The sequence below is a fragment of the Neofelis nebulosa genome, chromosome 8 (assembly GCF_028018385.1).
Source record: "Neofelis nebulosa isolate mNeoNeb1 chromosome 8, mNeoNeb1.pri, whole genome shotgun sequence".
NCBI classification, from domain to species: domain Eukaryota; kingdom Metazoa; phylum Chordata; class Mammalia; order Carnivora; family Felidae; genus Neofelis; species Neofelis nebulosa.
In genome coordinates this window covers 51,847,527-51,859,696 of record NC_080789.1, presented here as the reverse complement: position 1 = coordinate 51,859,696, position 12,170 = coordinate 51,847,527, and the positions used below count along the sequence as shown (strand labels likewise).

The following is a 12,170-nucleotide window of genomic DNA, read 5'->3' as shown; positions in this document are numbered from 1 at the left end:
AAAAATGTCTATTCAGTTCCTCCTGGCAGAATATTTTTGTATACAGATTGATAATTGATGGTAGTTTCAGGTACTCAGAACAGAAAAATGTCGAAGCTGACTGAAATTGGCTGTGCTGATCCAGAGAAGGCAGGAGGAAAGTGTCCTGAATGTGCCACTTCCGCAGTTTTCCTGAGGCGTGAACGGCAGATCATTTCTTTTCTAAATGCTTAGGATTTTTAAACTTACTTGAGAGTGGCCCACCTCTTATTGTATGTACTTTTCTTTTTCTTTTTCTTTTTTTTTTTTACAAATACGTCTTATGCATTTTTTTTTTAACGTTTATTTATTTTTGAGACAGAGAGAGACAGAGCATGAACGGGGGAGGGGCAGAGAGAGAGGGAGACACAGACTCAGAAGCAGGCTCCAGGCTCTGAGCCGTCAGCCCAGAGCCCAACGCGGGGCTCGAACTTACAGACCGTGAGATCGTGACCTGAGCCGAAGTCGGATGCTCAACTGACTGAGCCACCCAGGCGCCCCTGCACTTTTCTTTTTAAAACATAAGCCAAATAAAATGCTTCTAATTCTGTGAGGTTTCTTGCTCAGAGTAATATTAAAAGTCTCCAAGGCCCTACATTATCTGTAGCTATTGGCTCCCTCAAGTAAACTTGCCTTTTTGACTTTATTTCTTGCTGTTTGCCCTCTCCACTCTGTTCCATTTCTGGGAATAATATGGTGGGCATGCTACCACTTCCAAGCCTGTACACTTGTTATTCTTTCTGTCTGTAAACTTCTTCCTTCAGGTGTCCACATGGCTTGTTCCCTGTGCTCCTTCGGGTTTCCCTCCAAAGGCATTCTTCTGAGTATGGCCTTCTCTGACCATCTGCTTTAATACTGCTTTCCTCCCCCACGCGTTAACCACCTCTCTCCTGTGTTTTACCTGCAGAGCGCTTAGAACCATTTGCCATACTGTATTTTTAAAATGTGTCTGTTCATTGTCTTTTCTAACATAAGCTCCTTGAGGGCAGGGATTTTTAAAATTTTATTTACTGTCACATTTCCAGTGCCTAGCACAAAATACTTAATAATTATTAAATGAAAAAACTTTTTCTTTTTGAGTTTGTGGAGGAACTTTGGGCACCGCAGACTTTTCTTCTTTTTACTGGCATTGAGTGACCAAACTGGAGCCTTTCTGAGGACAATATCAATTTATTTGATCAACATTAAACATATAGTTTGTGAGTACTTTTATAGATTGATACACTTCATTTTTTCCTTTTTACCTGGGCATTCGTAATGGTTAATGAATTTGATCTCAGTGTAAGAGAATGAAAAAAAGTTAATGGGAAGGATCAGTAAAACTAATAACATTTTTGGGATTGATGTGAGACGAAGGTTTGGAGAATCAGAGTCAACAATGTGTCTAAGTAAATAGAAAAGTATCACAAGGGGCGCCTGGGTGGCGCAGTCGGTTAAGCGTCCGACTTCAGCCAGGTCACGATCTCGCGGTCCGTGAGTTCGAGCCCCGCGTCAGGCTCTGGGCTGATGGCTCGGAGCCTGGAGCCTGTTTCTGATTCTGTGTCTCCCTCTCTCTCTGCCCCTCCCCCGTTCATGCTCTGTCTCTCTCTGTCCCAAAAATAAATAAAAAACGTTGAAAAAAAAAATTTAAAAAAAAAAAAAAAAAGAAAAGTATCACAAAGTTAGAATTATTTCCTTGAAGCAAAATGTGATAGGAAATCATTGGACAATTTTGAAGGATCTTGTAAGTATAATTAAAGAAACGTTTTTAGGAATTTGATTTTTACAATCATTGGGGGAGTTTAAAGGAATGAGAAGTGAAAGTCTTAAGAAAAGTTTGGTGTATTTGAGGTTTGAAACAATCTGGACAAGAACATTGAAGGAGACAGGGTGAAACCAGGAAGGTTTGAGAAAAAAACCTCAGAAGTTTTTCTCAGAAGTTTTTCTCAACCTCAGAAGTTGAGAAAAAAACCTCAGTTAAGAGAAGCTATTGGGGGTGTAGGGTATAAAGGACAGTACTAGGTCTAAAATGACTTCAAGGTTGTGCTGTTTAGGGGATAGAAGTGGAAAGTTTGAAATATCGGTGAGGTATTATCACTGCTTTAGGAAAAGAGATAAGAATTTATCTCTCAGGTCCATGCCTAGAAAAGAGGCTTGAAAATGAGGTGGCTTTTTTTGTTTTTTTGGTTTTTTTTGGGGTGTGGGATGCTTTTGGAATATGGTTTCTTCTCTATAAATGCCCAATTGGTGGGATCAGGGAGGAGTATTTTCACTAAAGGTGACGTGGCAATATGTGTTGTTTCCGTTAAACATTGTAGGTAATTTGGATGAGATAAAAGATACTAACACATGTTGTTAGAAATACTGAAGAAAAGTTAGATATATAAAGATGCTGTTTTTAGGGGCACCTGGCTGGCTCAGTTGGTAGAGCAGGAGACTCTTGATTTCAGGGTCGTGAGTTTGAGCTCTGCATTGGGTGCAGAGATTATTTAAAAATAAAGAAAAATATTTTAATAAAAAGATGCTGCTTTTAGAAATGAGGGCTTTTGGTTTTTTAGAATTGCTGTTTTTAGATGAAGTTTCCTTCTAAAGCTTAATCTCAAGGCTACTTTTTACTTCTTATTGATTTAATAGGTCTGTTAATAGGTGATAGTTGTGGTTCTAGGTAGTTTTGCTGTAAGCATCTTTGCTGCAAGTGTTTTAATGACAAAATAATTTTGCCATAAAAGGTAAATAACTGGTTGACAGTTTGGTTTCATCCAACTGGTTGACAGTTTCATTTCTCCATTGACTAAGTAGTCCCATTTTTATATTATATAAATCTTAGCCTTCATCATAGTCTGTACAGTGGTGCAGAGCTTTGAACCCATGTTTCCCATAAACTTCGGAAGGTCTATCAGTGGATATGTGACAATGTGCCAGGAACAAACAACAGTGTAGAAGTGTGTTTCACAACACGATATGAAGCTTATTTACAAATATGCATCCTAGTATTTATGAACTGGTCCCTATCTTAATGAAGGAAGATATTTTAGTGTTAAAAGTGCGAAGCCTAGTGAGGGACAAGCAAAAAACTGTATAATACTATGAACAAAAGACTTTGAAGACAAGTGCTTAGGTATAATCCACAAAATAAAATCAGTTATTGGCACAATATTTCCGTGAATGTATGCTACATTTTGATGTATTCAAATATTTTTTATTTCATAATAAAGTCTTGTTGACTTTGTTATTCATCTTACATATTTCATTATGTCCTTTTTGACGAATGCCCCTCTTTTATTTTTTGTGATTTTATAGCCAATTAGTTATGCTGCAAAAATGCTGGTGGTTGTCATAGGAAATTGGGGAAAAATTTTCTTAACATAAGGTGTGTAGGATGGAAAGTATATTACTGGCTTTTAAGATACACTGTTGGGTATCTCAGCCCATTAACCGAGAGGCAGAAATCTAGAAGGATGCAAAGGGCAGAGCAGTGCTTTCAACAGGATTATTGTTCTGCTCTGTAGCTTTCTCTTTGTTATCCTGTCCCCCTTCCTTCCCAGAACTTACCCTTCTCCAGCCTCCTGCAGTGTTAACACACAGATTAGAATAAAGAAGGATGAATGTAACCTAGATAGCACAACCAGCACTTTTTGAGCACCAACTGTATGCCCAGTACTGTGCTTGGCTCCAGGCAAACAAATAGTGTCACGTGATGCCTGTCGTGAGAAATTCACAGTAGGACAGTCCAGGGGGAGAACATCCACAGTCTGCTTCATGGAGATACTTGAAGAGCTAGTTTTCCATTTAATAATCTTGACAAAAAGGATTTTGTGTACAGTCAAAAGAAAAAAAAAGGCTATCTTCATGACTTTTCTTCAGACATTAAAACCTGTTTTTAGAACTGTGTGTTTTAATTTTTTTAGGGTTATTCTTCTTATACAGAGCAAATAAAATACTTGACCTTTTAGTATTGTGTGATCAGTTTAAGTAGATCAAGAAGGCAATTTTTTTGATAGTATATTGAACTAAATACAACTTCATTTTAAGTTGTTCAGATTTTACATTAATAAAAATTGTTATTAAAAAGTATCTTTTTAGTCTAAGCGTGTTCTGATTCATAACACTTTATTTAATCTTTAAGCTGTATTATTTCTTCTTCCTAGTCCCCTATTGAGTAATTTGATCTTTTATCATTCAAAATTTTTTCTTTTCTAGCATTAAAACCCTGTTAACTCTTTAGAAAGTGTCTACAAAATCCCTTTAGATGATTGTAAGATATACTTTTCCTTGCTTTTTTATTGTACCTTGTTAAACTGGCCTCACACATGAACTTTCTTAGAATCAGGCAGTTCCTGGTTCCTATGGGACTTCCTGTTTTCTCAAATAAAAATAGAAAAGCACCTCAGAAAGGAAACCTGGTCAGTGTGAACTACTTTGTAGGCTAGTTAGTCTTAGTTGTGACCTGGATTATAGAGATCCAGGTATCTGAAAGCTTTGAATATTTTTGCATGTAATTTGCAAATAGATGTTACAAAGGAGATTCTAAATAATAACCATGAGAGATGTTTAGCCATAAACTTGTTTGTATCTTTTTTAGGAGAGGTGGGTGTAGGGAGGTTGGATGCAAAGTGCTAAATCCTTTTTATAATATTTATTGGAAAGGTAAAGTTGTTTGATATTGAGACATTTCTTAGCTACTTTGTATATTTGTTTCTTGTCACCTTTCCAGATGTTAGCAAGGATTAGGGAGGGTTTTTTTGTTTTTGTTTTTTGTTTGTTTGTTTTACCATTGGAAGTCAGAATTCTGAAAGAATTCTTTAGTTTTAAAGCATCTTGTAGATTTCCTTAAGTAGCAACTGCTTTTAATCTATATTTTGAAGAGAAATCAAGTTTGGTGGTGGAAACAATGTAGTCAGTAACAGTAACAGGTAACATGTATTAAATGCTTGATACTAGGCCAGTCGTGTTATCTAGTTTATCTCATTTAATCCTCACAACAACTACACAAGGTAGGAATCATTGTTACATCCTTTCTGTAACAGTGAGGAAACTACAACTTAGAGTAGCCAAGTAGATGTCAGTTCACGCTCATGTTGCTAGTAAGTGATGGAACTGGGACTCGAACCCAGGCACTTAGACACCAGAGCACTGCTCTCAGTTATTACAGAGAAAACCACAGATTCAGAGTAAGAATGGAAAACATAGCAAGTCTCAAAAATCACTACCCTAACCTTTATTATCATCAGTGTGTTTACATTCAGTTTTAGCAGAGTACATGCTGGCATTTCAGAGAGCTTGTTTAGGGGGATTCTTATTCTCATTCTCAAATGATGCTAATAGTTCTCTCTTTTTCTTTCCTTGATAGTAAAAAATCCCTTTGATGAAACATTTGGAAACATACAAGTAAGTAGAAGAAGATCATAATATTGGTTTTTGTCTCATGTTTTATATGATAAAAGTATTAGGACAACTGTCAACTAAAAATGTTAATTTTAAAACTTCTCTTAAACTGAAACAATAAATTTTCTTATTTTGAGTATTCTTTAAGGATAATATGGTTAAATCTGAAACAGGTTTTCTCCTAAGAGCAGAATTGTTTATCACTTTAAGGTAATAGCCAACTGCCACGTAAAATGGCATTGGCACGTTATCTAGGGATCTGGTTTTAACCTTTAGAAGTAGTTCTGTTGGAGTTGCTGGATATTCTGACAATTTTTGTCCTCTTTGCCCTCATCTTGTCTCTCTGGATCTTTTGCTCATAGGCATGCCTATTCAACCATCAGGAAGGCAAAAGATTTAGAAAGACACATGTTTCTTAGGCTACCTATTTATGATTTCCTTTTCTTTTTTAAAGGATCTATAATGTTAATTTTAACCTAAATTTTACTCACATGAAAATATTTTTCACTTAACCATCATTACAGGCACCTTAAAGATTAAGGTATTTGAGCTCATATTGTAATGCACAGTTAGTTATTAATTTATGGTGGGAACTGACTAATGTAGACCTGCATATAAAACATTGTTTGTTGTGCTGAAGGATGTGTAATAATGTATAATCAAATCCATAAAATATTACTGTAGATTGTTAGAGTGAGACTTTGTAGTGATTATTTTTAGTAATATTCTTTTGTGGTGATACTTGTTTTAAAACAAGTTGACTTTGTCAGTAACCGTATTAAGTATGCTGCTGTTGGCATCATCATTTAAATGCATGTAATATACTCACTGAATGTTAGAAATACAGGACTTTATTTTCTTCTGTATAATTTTCCCCATGGGAGGAACTGAAGTTCTGAACCTCTAAATAATAGTAATAACTGTAATGAAGATAATGGCAGTTCACTTATATTAAGTGCTTATTCTTGCCAGGCACCATGCTAAGTGTGTAAAATCATTATCATCATTTAATCAGAGGCTTGATACAAACAATTGGAAATTTCCTTGAGGAGAAAGTTGGCTGAGGGTAGAAGAGGGAACTTATGTAAACGTGACGATATACGAGAGAATTTGGGAGAGTTGCCCTACAGTTTGATTTTTTGCCACTCAAGAATGAGAATTTTGCTTCACAGAATGGTATGGGTTACTAAAACAATCTGGACCTTACCAAAACAAACAATGGAAGGTTAGCTATTTCAAATTAAAGTATAAAATCATTTTTGTTTAATGAAAGGTTGCTTGAAAGCTTACTTTAAATATGGATTTATTTGTAGATCTTTAACTTGCTGTCAGGGTGATCAGGAAAGCCAGTGTGAGACATCTTTCAAGCTGAATGTTAGGAGACCACTGGAAAAGCAGTCAGAATGGAAGAAGACTATAATGAAACTATAAGTCAATATAAGTTTCTGTAAGAATGTAACTTTAAAATTCGATTTACATATTTTTCAGATTTATTTCTAGTTTAGCACATTGGTGCTAAAGATAGTTGAGCCAGAGCCTTTCTGTTTCTTCCTCAAAATTGATGTGTTCACATTAATAACATTACATAAAAACTATTTAGATGATAATTGAGTTGATCATGCACTTGAGACCCTTGTAATACATAGATGGTCATTTTGAATAAATTGCCACTGGAGAAATAATTTTTGAAAAAATTACAGTTTAGCCTTTTGGGTGCTTAAATTTTCTATGAGAATGCTAAAGAAACAGCATGTATGTATGTTTTCTTATGGGATTCAGTTACATCTGATTAGGTTTTGTTATTTCTTCTACTTACCTAGTCCAGTGTTAATATCTGTGAATCAAAAAATGAAGTTTATTTCCAGGCCTCTGATGTTCATTAAAGATGTAATCAATCACAGAGGACAAGTGTCAAGTTTTTGGATTTAGTTTTGTTTTTGAAAGGGGAGAGAGATTGGGCGTGATCAGGACATATGAAAGAAAAGGAAATTGATCTCTTTTCCAGATAAGGGAGGAAATAAACTTTAAAACTTTTAACTACTTTAATCCCAAAGCTTAATCAGATTTACCTTGGTTTCATGTATCGAGTCCACAACTAGCTATACTATCATTAGAACTCTTTCTCATTATATTGAATATTATATTATAATATTGAATTATATTTATTATAATTGAATATATTCATTGAATATATTTATTAAATTATTATATTGAATATATTATATTATTACAATTATATTGAATTGAATATATTATATTGAATATATTTATTAAATTATATTGAATTATTATATTGAATATATTTATTAAAAATTATTTTGTGGCTTAATGTGTCACAAATGCATACCTTTCAGAATCTTGGATTTCAGCCCCAGCAATTATTTCTTGATGGCCAATTCTTACAGTGTGGATTTTTAGGCTTTTACAAAGACAAGGTCTAGCCTGATTCAGAATTTGGTTGAGATAGAATTGAGGGGGAAAAAAGCTAAGGTTTGGAAGGCAAGTAGTCAGCTGAAGGAATGTCACTTAATCTCTACCAACCATCTTCCATAAAACCAGGGACTCTGGTGGAGCCTTCAATGAGCTTTCTTCTTCCTAGTATCAATGATGAAAGCTGCATTGACAAAGACATACCACTCATAGTGTACAAACTTGTCTTTCTGTCCCTGAAAATAAAGTATGAAAATAAATGGGTGAAGTTGCATGTTGTTAGGCATATAAATGTTACTTTCCCAGCCTTTTATATCCTGGTCTTATATTTATAAGTATTACTGTTTTGTTTGACACATCAAGAAGAAAGGAAATAATAAAGATACAGCCAGCCCCCTCAGGAATCATGAATTTATTTCAGATAGTGTGATAAGCTTACCCCTCTTCTAACTTATACTCCCCCATTGCTTGTGTTGGTCCCCCTTAATTGTGATTGCTTTTAAATTGGGGGTCTCACTGCCTTAGACTTCTTGGCAGGGTGCTTAGACATTGCAGTCGTCTCCTCTCTCGTTTCCTTTCATATGTTCAGAGTACTATTTCTGATATACAAGTCTGTTTTACTTTCCCTCTTCTAAATTTTTAGAATGAAGTCAAACTCTTAGTTTTGGACCCTAGCAGTTGACTCCAAACTATTTTTCCAGGAGTGTGCCGAATCAAAGTAGGCTACTAGTTACGTAAGAAACATAACCGGTGCCTTTATGCCTTTGCTCATGGTGTTTCTTCTTAGGATGCTAGTCAATTCTGTTCTTACTGTGAAGCCCAACTCAAATAGTCTCTCTTCATAAATGGATCTTCCCTTCTCCCCCTCTTCTGTATTCACATTATATTTTGTTTGCAGCTTTAACACTTAAGTATGCTTTTTTGCCCTTGAGAACAGGAACCATCTTGTATCACTGGGCCTCTTGCTTTGCTGAGAATAGTTCTTAATTCCTAGCACTAGATACTCATTAAATGTGTGTTTTGCTTTAATGGTTTATAAATTTATACAGGACCACTTTGGGGGTCCTAGGAGAGGTTGAGGGTCAGAGTGTCAATACTCATTCCCCTATTGTTTGGTTGAATCAGATTAAGGCAAAACATGAGGGCAGCCTTGAAGTCTCATAAGAACAATATGTGTAAGTGTACATTGTGTACAGGGGGACCGAGAGCAATGCTTTGGTGGTTGGGAGAAGTTTTTGTACAGGAGACCTTTTTTTAGCACTAACCTTAGTGCGAATTTCCCAGTCAATCCTCAAGAAAAATAAAATGTTTAGAGTGATGATTTAGATTCTTAGATTAAGATTTTTTTAAAGTATGGTAGCCATTGTTTAAGTGTGAATTTGTCTTTCCGATTATGTCACTTCTGTGGTTTCAAATTATTTGCTGTTTTTCTTTTTGAATAAAATTATTATTTGGTACATTTTGTTGAATTGGATGTTTTATAATCATTTCTTTTAATTTTAGGAAAGTGAGAAAAATCTTATGATGAACACTTTATACAAGCTTCATGATCGATTGGCACAGCTTGCGGGTAATTGTTTCACGTTCATAGTCGCTAAAAATGTTTTGAAAATTAATTTGCATATATAGCATGCTATATCAGTGGAAATAATTTTTCCCAAGTCTGACGTTATGTTTGTGGAAAATTTTTTCTTTAGAAGTTTTTGTTACCTATACATAGTGGGTTTTATTTTTATAAACATATTTAGTCAAGACCTTTTCTGCCTGCCCATATGTATTGGGTGAAGTATATATTATGTAATTCTAAAGTCAATCAAATTTTTTTGTTACACTAATAAGTAACAAAAAATTTTGAAAGCTTAAATGTCAATTGGATTGGGTAAGCAATGAGTTAACTAAAATCCTAGATTAAATATAAAACTGCAAATTTTTCTTTGGTGGTTGATTCGGTATCAATTTCTTGGATCAAGTAAATACATTCTAGAATTTTTTCTACTGATCATTGCATTTTCCTCATATTCTGCTCTTAGTATTCTGCTCTCTGTTTATTACCTTAGCTTTTTTTTAGTTATTCTTGTATCACATATAAGCTAAAAGAAGAGACTTTGGATTCTCTTCTTGTAAAGAAGTTACAAGAAAAGAAAAATGTCTCCTGAATTTTTGTATGCAGCAGATCCTTTTGTAGAAATCAGTTCATTGGTGGAAGGTACATATGGAGGTTCTCTGGTTGAATGGAGCCATTTAAGGATCCTTAGAGTTGCTCATCCTCACATCAGCCTGTTTTTTTTTTACTTTGGATCCTTAATACTGGTCAGTTTTTTAATGCTCAGAATTCTGTGTATATCACTAAAAACCTTCTTTGCCTTGACTGACTGTCATATTCATACGCTGCAAACTAATGACATTTATTTGGTATGCTGTAGCACCCAGAAATAAGTTAAGTATATACTCTCGCTAGGAATTCTTGATGTTGCTACCACAGGCTTCTACAGCTGTCTCTATAGCACTGTTTTATGTAGTGTGCTAGATCAGCATGGTCTGGGGTACTTTTAAAGATATGGATTCCTTCCTCTAGAGCAGGGGTCAGCAAACTTTTTTCTGTGAAGGGGCCAGATAGTAAGTTTTTTGGGCTTTGTGTGCTAGACTTGTCTCTGTCACAGCTACTCAATTCTGCCATTATAGCATGAAAGCAGCCATAGATAATACATAAATGAATGAGTTGTGGCTATGTTTCAATAAAACTTCATTTATAAAAAAAATCAGTGGTAGGGCAGATTTGGCTCTAGGCTGTGGTTTGCCGACCTCTGCTGTAGATCTGTGGAAACTAGATCTTGGAAGAGGCATCATAAAGTTTGAAGACTTACTTGTTTATCTAACAGGTATTTCTTCCCATTTTATGACTATGACCATTAAAATCTGGCTACTTGAACAAAGCTGATAAATAGGAATGTGACTGCTTTTATGATAGAAAAATTTGTCAAAGTTTACTTCAGCTAGTACGCTTTTGTGTTAAATTTTTTTTTTTTTTAATCCACTTGAAGAGAAACAGGGCAGGAAAAACTTACAATTGAAGTTCAATATGAGGAAATTGGTCTCTAATAACCACAGAAAGCCTGAAAGCAAAGACTGCATTCTCTTATAAATCGTTATAAGAAAGGGAAAATGTGATTCTGCATGTAATGCATTTCTTTGCAGAAACCAGATCATACCTAGAAGCTTCTATCTAATTTCCCTGTTGGTCTTTGTTGTAATAATTTTTAAGGCATGCACACACCTTGCTAAAGATAGGCTTAGCACTATCTTAATATACAGAATGTACATTTTAATTCAAATTTATTTGAATCCTTGAATTATTAGGTTTGGTAATAGATGTGTTAAGTTACCACGGTGAATTTCCCCTCTCGAAAAACAGCAAACCTGGCGAGGACCTGCTGTGTGCCAAGATGTGTGGATAAGCATCATGTGACATGGTTCCTCCCCTGTCAGTGATTTAGTTGAAAACATACAAAGAAGACATGTTCCTACCCGGACTGTTTAGAAATGTATTCAAAGATGGTGGTTTGTGTAAAGATAATTGTTTGTTTCTATTACCTACTGGATTTTAATAGGAAATTAAATATGGTTTATCTTCTTTCTTTATTGATTATAATAATATAACCTATAATTGTATAAATTGTAAAATATTTTGATTAATTGTATTTGTTTTCTTCTGTTTAATATAGTACTGATTCAAAATTAATAATATGCTAATCTTTCCAGGAGATCATGAATGTGGCAGTTCTAGTCAGAGAACACTTTCTGTCCAAGAGGCAGCTGCATATTTAAAAGTAAGCAGTGTAATTAGACTTTTGATAGCCGTTTTCTTAAAGTTTATATACATTATTACAACTTGTATCAAAAGTACCATGCATTTGATTAATTGTACTGTTACAAACTTGGGCCTATTGTTTGGTGTAATGTGAGCAGATAGAGAAAACAGAATTACTCAACGTTTTCTGTTTTAGTTTGTTTTAGAACATTCTCTATGAGAGAATGCACATTAATTTGGAAAGGGTACAAACAACATTGGTAAGAGAAATTGAGATAGGTAAGTAGCATGTAAGAAAGCAAGTAAGCATCTAACCATTGTCATTTATTTTAGATCTTTCACCCCAGATTAATGTCATCTCAGGGTGCTAAAACAATTTGCGGATGAATTTTCTAAACCACTGTAAGTGATCTTTAGGAAATAGTATATGAAGGAAGGGTACAGAAGATTAAGGTGGATAAGTGTTAAGATGGACAGGATTTTTTTTTAAGGCTGAATAATATTACACATATGCGTGCACGCTCACACACACACACACACACACACACAC

General features: G+C 34.8%; 1 protein-coding gene across 1 annotated transcript in view; it reads left to right on the top strand.

Annotated features, from left to right (window-relative positions):
- Positions 1-12,170, top strand: part of LEMD3 (LEM domain containing 3) — a 66,115-nt gene that overhangs the window by 25,017 nt on the left and 28,928 nt on the right. The window contains exons 2-4 of the mRNA XM_058742120.1: positions 5,348-5,385; positions 9,316-9,382; positions 11,572-11,639. Of these exons, the coding sequence (XP_058598103.1) occupies positions 5,348-5,385; positions 9,316-9,382; positions 11,572-11,639 (173 nt within the window). The remainder of the gene's footprint in view (positions 1-5,347; positions 5,386-9,315; positions 9,383-11,571; positions 11,640-12,170) is intronic.